The 12,713-nt window shown below is 30.2% G+C and overlaps 1 protein-coding gene across 5 annotated transcripts in view; it reads left to right on the forward strand.

Annotated features, from left to right (window-relative positions):
* Window positions 1–12,713, forward strand: part of LOC106465099 (phospholipase D3-like) — a 56,836-nt gene that overhangs the window by 31,055 nt on the left and 13,068 nt on the right. For 2 of the 5 annotated variants that reach the window (XM_022393390.1, XM_013925298.2), the window contains exons 2-5: window positions 4,490–4,752; window positions 6,629–6,809; window positions 7,778–7,901; window positions 10,496–10,629. In XM_022393390.1, coding sequence (XP_022249098.1) covers window positions 4,490–4,752; window positions 6,629–6,809; window positions 7,778–7,901; window positions 10,496–10,629 — 702 coding nt within the window. Of the gene's footprint in view, window positions 1–718; window positions 840–995; window positions 1,038–4,473; window positions 4,753–6,628; window positions 6,810–7,777; window positions 7,902–10,495; window positions 10,630–12,713 lie in introns of those variants that run through there. The other 3 variants (XM_022393413.1, XM_022393403.1, XM_022393409.1) reach the window with 3 other exon arrangements.

Consider the following 12,713-nt stretch of genomic DNA (forward strand, 5'->3'; position numbering starts at 1 on the left):
TATTTCAGTGGGCGGATTTTAAAAGTTAAAACTGCAAGCGTAATACACGCAAATAACGTAACACTGTGTCGTATTTACTTAACGTAGGGCAGTTGTGCTATATCCTACGGGAGGGCATAATTATTAATTAACAGGCATTATAGGCCAGAATAAATTTTGAGCCCCTTCACACCTGCGCCGGGGGGCAACTGCCCCCCTCTTCCTACGCCACTGTATGCCAGACTATATGCCACGATGATGATCCTTAGTAATCCATATCTCCTATGCACTGAGGTTAAATATAAGAGGGAGAGCATGATCAGTCATTATGAATGCGCAATATTCTTTCACTGCTCCTTCCTGGGTCTTTGTCAACAGTGAGAAAGATGCACGGGCCTTTTTGGCAATGACAAAAGTCTTAAGTCCAGGAGAGGACTTCACCTAGACACGAAAATTGTTTTTGACAGTAGTTGCTCCTCAGCTTCTACATCATCTTCTTGGTCATGAGTCATTTGACTCAGGAGAAATGCCATCTTCTCGAATTAGAAACTACAGTTTAATAACTTGAGGGACCAGAAGAGCACTGGCAAATACACTGATCAAGAGAAACAGACAATCTGCGAAAACAGATCCTGGTTGTGGCACCAAATTTCGTCCTTCCTATCTACTCTGTGGTATTCTCAGATTTACTGATTTACTTTTCAGATAGTAATCAGATAGGAGGTTTGCTAGAATATGTTTTTCTGAAACAAAATCTTATTTTTTCTTTACCTCGATTGAGTCTGAAGCAAATAATATATCACACAATGAAACAATCTTTGTTCTCAAATGCTTCATAAACACAGTCAGGGTTTCTCAAGGTAAATGTACTGTGGCACGAGTGCATAATGGTTTAAAGTGAATCTATTGCTACTGTAATCAGAGCCATATTTCTCTCATCCATCTTGTTCCAATCTGAGAAAACTTGGCATTATATAGGGAAAACAACAATGCTAATTTTCTCAAGATATTGTCTCCTTGGGTGTTATCTGAATTGCTGGTAAAAAAAGATATTATTGGTGTATATAGTATATATTATATTATAGTAATATTTTCTAATAAAGATGAGATGTGATGACCCAGTTTTATGAACAACTTGGGTGAAAGGAACTTAGTGGGTTTCTTGACCTACTTTTTATATTATGAACACAATACTTAATATTTACAGATATCCTGAAAAAACTATATATTAACGATGGGTTATGAAACATATGGTTTGCTTAAGTACCACAAATAGTCAGTTACTGTGTAACTATAAGTAGGATATTATATTCACCTCCGTGCAACCAACTTATTTTGTTACCAATTGCTACAAGGGACCACTTATTTCAGTATATTGTGTAATCTTATGTTTTTGTTTATTGTAACATTAATATAACATAACATAATATTTAGAGACAACAAGGGACCTATTGGTCCATCTAGACTATCCCATCCACTAAACTAAACCTATTAAAAAAACAAACCTCAAAGCTATATAATTCATAAAATTCATTCCATCATTCATATAATTATCAAGCATTCTCTTAAACTCACTTAAATTTATTGCCACCACAACATCTGAAGGCAACTCATTCCAAAGGCCAATTACCCCGTTAGAAAAATAAAACTGTCTTGGCTTAAGATGACTCCTTTCCTGCCCAATTTTATATTTGGGTCCCCTAGTCCTACCATTTTCACCACTATGTATGAAAAAAAAAAAAGATGAAGCATCAACACTATCAATTCCCTTAACAATCTTAAATACCTCAATGAGATCCATTCTAACTCTTCTTTTTCTAGAGAAAACAATTTAAGAGATATTAACCTCTCCTTGAATGACAACCTTTCCATCCTAGGTACCAATCAATGTCCTTTCTTAGGTAAGAAGCTCAGAATTGAACATAATACTCCAAATGTAGCCTAACTAGTAACCATGCAATGAAATTATAACCTCTGAACTTGTATTCAATATTTCTGTATGTACAACCTAAAATCCTATTTGCCCTACCACTTGCAACAGCAATTGCTTGGATGGCTTAAAAGACTGATCAACCACTACACTAAGATCCTTTTCTTCCATGACACTGTTAAATTATTAACATCTAAATTATACTTATAATTCAAATTATGATAACCCACATGCATTATCTTGCATTTAATATAATCAAAACCCATCTGCCATTTATTTGCCAAACTCACTAAATGATCTAAATCCTTTTGTAAAGCAGCAGCATCCAATACCTTAATATCAACTGCAAATTTGAGTAATTTATTGACCATTCCTTCATCTATGTCATTGATGTAAATCAGAAAGAGCAAAGGTCCTTAGACTAAGCTCTGAGGCACCCCATCTGTGACATTAATCCAGTTTCACTGAACTTCATTTGTAACAACCCTCTGCTTTCTTCCATCCAGCCATTCTTCTATCCAATTAGTTAACTTATCTCCACACCTACAGAGATAATCTTTTTACAAGCCTTTTATGTGGCACCTTGTCAAATGCTTTCTGAAAATTCAGATACACCAAATCTACACTCTTACCCTCATCTATACAAGTAGTAACTTTTTCCAAGCTTTGTAAGGCCTGAATTTCTCTTAGTGAAACCATGTTGACTATCAAATAAAATTCTAAACTTTATTAAATGACATTGCAAAACATCTTTTATCAGACTTACCAAAACTTTTTCCACAACTGATGTAAGACTAATAGGCCTATAATTACTGGAACAATTTTTATCACCTCCCTTGAAAAGAGGGGTAACATTAACCAACTTCCAATGCTTTGGGACCTGCCCACTATTCAAGGACTTACAAAAAACAGTAGCAAGTGGATCACATATCTAATCTTTATAACCTTCTTCAAAACCCTTCTAGAAATATTATCTGGTCAGGAGCCTTATCGTTCTTTAAACTTCTGAATTTTTTGTTAACAAGCTCAGAATTAATGCAATTATGTTGTTCATTCTTGTTTCCATCTATCAACTGTTCAAGATGAGGAATACTACTTCAATGTTCATTAGTTAAAACCAAAGAAAAAGCAAAATTTAATAACCCAGCCATCTCATAACCATCAAACCTTCCTTTATTATCCCTCAAAGGTCCTACCCCATCCTAACATTTTGTCTACCCTTAATGTATTTAAAGAAATCCCTACTTTTAATTTTTTACATTTTCAGCCAATGTTTTTCTTCATACATGCTTTTTGATGTCCTAATTTCCTGTTTCACCAACTTCCTTGATCTTTTAAATCTCCCATCATACCAATCAATTTCGATTTCTTAAAGTTGTGATGCTTTTCTTTGATTTTATCCCTTATACCCTATGTGGGTGAAATCATTCATTTTCTTGGTCAGGTACATAAAAGACCCTAGCAGTAAGTAGTGGGATTAACTGTAGCATTGATGATATTTCTGTTTACATTACTTGTACATTATCAGGTATCATGTAACCAATAAAGTCAAGAATGCACAAGCAACTTGGTGCATAAATAGTTTTGAAAAATGTACTTATAAGCTGATGGTAATTCTAAAGTTAATGAAGAGTTGTCTTCAAATTCAGACTGAGATATCTTACCCATATTTTTCTGAGATCTTAAACTTTTTGATTTAATGAAGTCTTAGAAACTAACAAACCTGCCCTTCCTCAGCAGTTTTGTTTGTAGTACCCTCTCACAGTAAACAATGAATATAATGAAATTTTATAACATTGATTATATGTTAAAGATATAGTAATTCAAGTAGAATAAAACATGAAAAGATATTTATATCAGAAAAAAAAGATAAGTTAGTGTGATATTTGATTATACAAATAAATGATAACCATTTTCATAAATATTGCGAGGTAATGAGCTTCATTTCTAGATATAAAATAAATGGTAGCTTTCATCATATTATTAAGATTTATAATGCCACTGTTGCAGTGCATTTGCACTACCTGTAATTTTATTCAATGATATATAAGTTTGTGATTTCATATTTTAAACACTTGTCTGTAGTAAATATGATATAAATTGGAAATTGTGATTTTTACTCCAATATATAATGATGGTCGTTTATTTGTCTCATATTTAAACACTACATTTATTGTTACTTTTTCTATTATCAAATTATTTTTCAGATCAGCTAAACATACAGCATGGTAATTTAAGATGTAAATTTATTAACAATAGTTTAATACGTAAGTGTTTGTATGTAAATCATTTTTGTGATTAATAGTTGGTATAATATGCTATAGAGTTATATAGTGATAACTTAAGTTGGAAATTTTATAAAAGTACAGTATCAACCTCTAAACAATTTCCTTATATTCAGTAGATTACAGAAATATATTTATTATAAAATTATGTAATTGTTTTTATTTTGTTTGTTTGCAGGGTGTATAAATCAGAAGGAAATTGACTGATATTTTTTTTCACTTTACACAATTAATGTAAGAAAAAAAGATTAGACCAACAGTTTAAAGATTTGCATATAGTCTTTTCTAATTTCAGACAGTGATTGAGAGGACAGGTAAACTTGACGCTGGTGAGTTTGAACTACAGTTCTTTGATTCCCGCTACATGTTGAAAGAAGAAGATGAAGAAAAGTGGAGTGGCTGGTTGAAGCCCTCCTGTATACCAATTACCATTATTCTTATCTTGATCATCTTGGTAGTTCTCCTTCCTTTGCTAGACCATGAAAAGAATGATGATAATGCCACAGCAGGTTTAAATAATTTAAAGTATTTAAGGAGAAACTGTTCCAATACATGTGTGTAAGTGCTAATATTTAATATAACACTTAATGACAAAAAAGTGTCATCAAGGCTATCCCATTGAAAAGAAAAATAAATAGAATAAAAACACCCTTATAGAAAGCCCTTATTATTTACATACTTGTCAAGCCTTCTCTTAAACTTTCTACATCCGCCAAATCTGAATTAAGGCAATCTCTTCTAAAGGTCAACCACCCTATTAGAGAAGTAAATCTTTTATGCTAACGATGCCTCCTACTCTGCCAAAATTTATATTGTGCCCCCTTGTCCTACCATATTCACCATTAGATATAAAAATATGATGCATCAACATGATCAGTTAACAGTTTTAAACACCTCAACCAGATCCCTCTAACTTTTCTTTTCTCATTGCTCCTTGTCTTTTATTAATCCACTAACTGGCAGTTTTTCATATACTAATTGTACCACTATTGAAATTCTCATAGCTTGCTGGTTAAAGTATTAATGTATTTTCAACAACAACAAAAATTTTTATATATGCAATCTTAACTGTACAAAAAAAAAAATTATTTCATTGTCTTGTGTTCTTAATATCTCCAATATTGGCATTTCTGAATTATTTTTAGATATAAAAAAACGTTTGATTTTAATGTTACTCTAAATATATTTCATCATATTTTTTGCTCGTCAATCATAATACAGTTTTACTACAATTCAAAACTATTGCAAAGTTGTATGCATGCATAAACTAATCTTAAAAATCTTCAGAGAACATTTAGAAAAGTGAGTTTTTATCATAAGACATGTTTTTTTATTCCTGGAACTTGTCTATGATATAATGTATGAAATCTATTAATATGTATTAATTGCAAGGAGTTCCAATTGTAATCAAGAATTTATAACTCATTAGTTCATTATCTATTTTTAGGACACAAAATTTAATGTTCATTAATTCAAATAATATAGTATTCAGGTCCACAGATATCAAGTACTTAAACTTAAAATTGTCTGCAAAATGTAGATTTTGGGTGTTAGAGTGTAAATTGAACGTGACAGCAAAAGAAAGAAATTCACACATACACAAAAACAAATTAAAAATATCTGTTTTTCACAGAAATTGTATAAATCTTTACACTTACTGGCCAGCTTACAGTTTTCTATTGTAATTGTAACTACATGGCTAATGGGGTAGAGAGGAGTCTCTTCAAGTTGCACCCACATTGGACAAAGACAAAAAGAATTCTAATATACTACTGAAACTCAGACAAAACTTGTGTGGTATACTAGAAACTGACAATGCATACATCATTGACTATTCCAATTAACATTTGTATGGAAGAAAATGTTCCCATTCATACCAAGCTGATTTAGCCACCTATTGCCTCACACCAAGACATTAAATACAGGACCAATGGCATATAAACTTTACCTGAATAAAAGGATTGATATACGTTCATGGCCTTTCAACATTCCCATTTTTGTGATACAATGAATACAGTGTGAATATTTAATTAGATAATCTCATAAAATGTTCTGTGAAGACTAATGAAATTATATATATGTGCATATCATAAATAATTAAGGTGTTAGCTAGCTGTAAAATATTCTAAGATTTGATAATTATGATGCACATTAACATATTCAATACCAATAAACAACAATAGATATTACTGAGACAGTGAGAGTTAAAAGAAAATTATGGTGTAATAGAATTTTCTTCTATCAAATAATGTTTTATAGAAATTCTTCTTTGGTATAATAATTTTTGGCTGGTAAAAGTCTGAAGTTTCATTAGTTCTTAATACTATCCTAATAACTTCTGGATATCTGTGTAATGTATATCTTTCCTCCTAAAATCCAACATTAAATTTAGTTTGATTAATGCCATAAATTGGCAGATGTTCTTTCATTTCAGTTTTCAACTTGTTGAAAGCATTCCTGAAAACATGACATATACTAAAGGTTCACCTCTACATCCATCAGTTTTTCATGGCTGGCTTGATTTAATTGAGAAAGCTCAAAATACCATTGACATTGCCTCATTTTACTGGACACTTCAAGACAGTGATGTTACACCAGATCCATCTGCTTGGGAGGTAAACACTTGTTTTTCATAACATTTTTTAAGGATATGTAATCAATATTCTGATACTGTATCAGGTTATGAATAAACTTGAAAATAACACAATAGAAAATTATATTTGACGTATAAAGAAAATAATGATTATATGAACTGCATATGAAATAATAGCTTGTTTATTATAGCTTATATTTGACTTGTTAGTATTTAATAACATAGTGTCAAAAAACTTTTGTGTAATTTTTGAAGATGACTAGCAGTAAGATGGTTATTTAAATGATAAAACATAATTATATTAAATTTTGACATGTTTTTTAGTCTGATTTTCTTGTTTATTGAAGTATATATACACTGTTAATCAAATATTTATTCAAAATATTTTTAGATAACTCATTTCTTGCTAATTCTTCTGAAAAAATTTAAAATAATATATATATAAGTTTACTATTACTTTACAGGTAAAATTTCATGCAGATTTATTATGGAACATGAGAGAATCCTCAATATAGACAGCACTTGAAATTCTTTTAGGCAGGATTAGAGTATAATCTATGAAACCATTTTTTTTCCTTTTTATTAGCTATATGTTTGTGTGCCAGCAATACTAAACGTGGGGATCGCATTTACCCAGTTTGGTTTTATTACTCATCCGGATCTCTACCAGTTACCCCTAATTGAAATTATTTTAGGCAAGATTAGAGTAAATTAATGTATGAGACCTTATGCATGGTCAAATACATCAATTGAAAAAGTTTGACCTCCTGAGCCAAAACTTCAATTGGATCTCAAATCGGTCAAGAGATGACAGAACTGTGAGCTATAAGTTTACTCGTGATAAGAAAAACTCAGAGCCATTCTAATAAGGGGTTAAACCTATTCTTTATAAAATTATCGCAGGAATATAGTGAATTAATTATTCAATTATGTTTTGTTGGCTGTCTTAGAAGGAAATGCAGGTTTCTTAATGATGTTACTCTTTAACAGGGTGAACATGTTTTTCAAGAATTACTTCATGCTGGAACCAGACGAGGAATTCATATAAGGATAGCTCAGAATAAGCCATCTATATATCAACCAAATTATGATACTGAGTACTTAGTGAGAAAGGGTACGTTTTGCCATGTTTGATTTTTAAAACAGCTGTTATTTTTCTTCTTTTGTGGTGTATCTAAACAGTGCTTAGTGTGCACATCTCAAATAATACTCATTCAACAGAAATGTTTTCAAAGGTAAGGGTATGTCATTATTGAAGTTTTAATATATATATATATGTGTGTGTATATATATATATATATATACAATTCACTGTTCAAACAAGAAAAACTGTATAAATGAAATGTAAAATATTAACGTATGTATTTTGATAAGGAAGAAATATGTTTAAGAATGTAATGTTTAAGGCAAATTGTTTTATTAAACTACAGATAACAATCGAAAGAATTTGTGGATTGAAAAACAAGACTTATAGATTTGTGTTAAAATGTGTTGATTTATAAAAATCAAGATATATTACATTTAAAACGTTTTAATAAATTAAAGTAGTTTGAAACTAATGTATGAGGACTGTCAAGCTGTTAGTGTAGAAATTAAATGAAACTTTGATATAGTAATAAATGTCACATTTTGATTATTAGTTCAGTCAGGCACTCAGTTTATAAAACCGTTGGAAACTTTGCTCTTGTAAAACTTAAGTTTTGATTACTATATATATAGTGTAGTCAAATAATAAGTCTAGAAACTTAGATCTTTGGTAGTATAAAAGTAATATATTTAAATTATTTATATAGTCAAACATTCAGTCTATAAAAAAACTGCTTGAAACCTTGATATTATAAACTTAAATATGAATTACTGATACAATCCAATAATCTGTACATATAATTTGAAACTTTAGTCTTAGAAAAGTATTATGTATTTAATATTTGTGTAGTCAATAGGCCTATTTTGGTAGTTGATACATTCAGACAGTCATTCTATACTGTTTGAACTCAAGAGATTGATAAAACAGTTTGCATTCAGTAAATTACCAATAAAATCTGGAAAATGAAAAAGCAGGTTTAAGGAATCTTGTTTTTCATCTGAAAATATGAATGTCCCTTTGTAAAAATTTGCATCAAATAATTTAAATGAAATTATTTTAATTGAAATGTTAATTTAAATTCACCTAAATAGATGTAGATGTTAAATGTACCAGTAATAAAATTAAAATTTTAAAATATATATGGCATATAAATTAAAATTTAATTCACCTAAATAGATGTAGATGTTAAATGTACCAGTAATAAAATTAAAATTTTAAAATATATATGGCATATAACTTAAAATTTAATTCACCTAAATAGATGTAGATGTTAAATGTACCAGTATTAAAATTAAAATTTTAAAATATATATGGCATATAAATTAAAATTTGTGCAGCTTCTGTGTGTAAAAAAAAATACACCATTTGTATGTTGTAAGAGTGACAGTCAAATCCACTATTCAATGTATCAAGAATAGCCCTAGAGTTAGTGATGGGTGGTATTGACTAGTTGTCCCCCTCTGGTCTATCACTTCAAAATTAGAGGCAGCTTTGTGCAAAAATCAATAACAACAAATTAATGAACAAAACATAAAAGTTAATAGTGGTGTTGTATGAGTGAAGAAGCAATACCATGCTCATAAAGTGCAAAGTGAAGATACAAATAATAAAATGTTTCTCTTTCGAGTCAGTAAAATAGGGCAAAAAAACTGTTTTTGTAAATGATTAGATAGATTTTAGTCTTTTTCTAGATTACTCAAATCTCACAGATCTATTTTATAAAATTTATAAAACATCCTCAGTGCTTGAGTCATTGTTGACTCTCCACTGAACTCGGATATCTCACGCATTTCAGGAAGTATGTAATTTAACAATTTCAATAGCCTCATCTGTAAGGACTGATAAAGTAGATAGCTTTATAGATATATTCAATATTCTATTTCAGTTTAAGAAAATCGAAAGGATTTAGTAAGGTGTATAATGTACATATTGTAAATTTGTAGACAATGTACAACAAATTTATAGTAAATATGTCATTAAGGAAGATTTTTTATTGATTAATGCGAAATTATACCATAGCTTATATTCAAAATACTTTATTACTATTTTTGTATTTGATAAAAATTTTGAAGTTTTTATTTTTGCTGGCTTATTCTTATAGTTTACCACCAAATTATAAACTCTCTGACAGATTGTTTGTAAATGTACATGTACTAAACTGTAATTATTGTTACGGTCACATAACCAGTCCAGTAAAACTACTTCCAGGATTTGATATTGTATATGTGCTCATATTTGTGTTTTTTTTCTCTTTAAACTGTATTGTTCCACTAAATATTGAATTAAAATGATATTTGTTTTTTAAACATCTAATTTTTAAATCATTTCCTGTCACAAGCAGTTCAGAAATCAATCTGTTGTTATGTTTATGCAACTGTTATACATGAACCTATTTGTTTCAGTATCTTGTGCTGTATGTGAGACATTATGAAACAAGCCACTTTGTGAAGAGTGTATGTATGGTAGTAGATAGAAGCTAAACTTTTGTTTGTGGTCACATTTTACAGATTATTAACAAATTTGTTGTGGTACAGCATTTCACTTTAAATATTTCTGATTTCCTTAGAATGAATTATGTTATGTGTTTCTAACAGTTTTGGAATCCACATGTTTTCACCTAGGGGCTGCAAAAGTACACAGTGTAGACTTTGACAGACTGATAGGTGCTGGAGTCTTACATACAAAAATGTGGTTGATTGACAGCCAACATTTTTACATAGGTAGTGCTAACATGGATTGGAGATCTCTGACTCAGGTAATGAACCCTCAATATTTATATCACAATTATTTGAAAGGCTATTTACATGAAGCTCTATTTTACCTAGAAGGAGTCAAAATGTAAACATTTAAATATTCTAGTCTAAGTTAAACTGTTAAAAGCTGAACTGAATTAATTATATAATTTACAGTTCCCCAATGAGTCAGAGGTAAGTATAAAATCTTAAAACACTAGAATATGGGGTTTGATCCCCACAATGGATAGAGTGCAGATTGTCTACTGGTACCTTTGCACAAAACAAAACCCACATATACAATAAAATTTGTATTGTTAGGAATAAACCAATGCTTGAACTATTCTCAGACTTTCACCTTTATATGTCTGAATAATTTCTCTAAAGTGTTTCACAAAATAGAAAAAAAATATTCCAACACAAATTTAAGTTTTACAAGTCTCTTATCTCAAAGATATCTTCACAGTCAAACTTTTATTGGCCCAAATGTAGTTGAATAAATGAAAAACATAAACTGTTAGTATGTTGCATTTTGTTACATAAACTGTTAATATGTTGTAATTAGTTGCTAGGTGTTATAACATTTTGTAAGTTTGATTTATGATTTTTAACTTACTTGTACAGGGTTTTTAGATCAGGAAGAATTTTATATGAAAGAAAATTTATTGTTACTCACTATAGCCAGTTTTCTTGGGTTGAGAGTTAAGAAAATGGGTGGTTAAGCTGTGATAGGTAACACTTTATAATATTTTAGGGATTATTATTTTCAATGATTCTTCAATTTTACTTTCTTGCTTTTATGTACTCTTTGAATATCCTGACTTGTATCTTTGTAGCTTACACATTTAGTTACCTATAAATGACTGAAAAAAATCTTTGTGTGAATTTTTAATATATATTTTCAATTCATATGGTAATGAAATCACATGTAACATTTATATATAAGCATAATTAAGAAAACATCTTTCTCATAGAAGTATTGTACTTTCATCCATCTATCTACACATATATATATATATCAAAAATATTAATTGATATATCATTACACTGAAGAAGATCACTCCTCTTATACATATATATTTATATATATTTCATATTTTGGATATATATATATATAAATAAAGCAGAGATGTTCATATCTTTGTATCTTTGTGTGCTGTGACAAGTTGTTCTGAGGAACTGGCTGAATCAGTTTTGATGGAATTCAGTAGAGTAACTTATGTGGAACTTCTAAAGAAAGAGTTGATTTGGATAAACAATTGGACAGAGAGTTTTAGATTGGCAAGCATTTGAATTTTACTGTCTTAATGCTATGAATGAAGGCTCAGTGAAAAGGTCAGTACACAGCTAGCTAACCATTGATGTATGGTTAGCTAGCTATGTATTGATGTGTGCTATGGCTCAAAATAGTGAAAGGGGTGGCCCACACTGTCTTACATTAATTCTTCAACCCAGAATTACTGGATAGCTTTGTAGTTCCTTATATTTACAGATTATAGTTTTTTTTACTATGTGTGTTTTTAGGAGGGAAGCTAATTATAGATATGTAAACTTATCTTGAAAACTAGCAGTGGCGTAGCAAGAGAGGGGCAAGGTGTGAAGGGGCACAAAATTTCATCTGCATTATAATGCCTATTAATTAATAATTATGCCCTCCCCTAGGATATAGCCAACTGCCCTACATTAAGTAAATACAACACAGTATTACGTTATTTACGTGTATTACGCTTGCAGTTTTAACTTTTAAAATCCGCCCACTGAAATATAGTGAGACCGAACTGACGTACAGAAGTAAATTACACTATTCCATCATTCATCTGTAGATCAAATACAAGTCCTAGAGTACAACGTACAAGTAAGTGTATGTTCAACAAAAAGAAAATACGAGATTGATGTAACATATTAACTGGTGTGCAAGATTGGCAATATATGCAACAGGGAAGGCCTAGATCTAGTAAACATTATAGGCCTAATGTAGTGGTTTGTAATTGTATTGGCTGATGGTAAATCATGTCTTACACCAACTAATGTACTAGACTTTAGGTCTAATTGCAGTTATAACATTATTTATAGACCCTAGGTCCATCATCATACAAATTGTAGCCTA

This window comes from Limulus polyphemus, unplaced genomic scaffold (genome assembly GCF_000517525.1).
Source record: "Limulus polyphemus unplaced genomic scaffold, Limulus_polyphemus-2.1.2 Scaffold66, whole genome shotgun sequence".
NCBI lineage: Eukaryota > Metazoa > Arthropoda > Merostomata > Xiphosura > Limulidae > Limulus > Limulus polyphemus.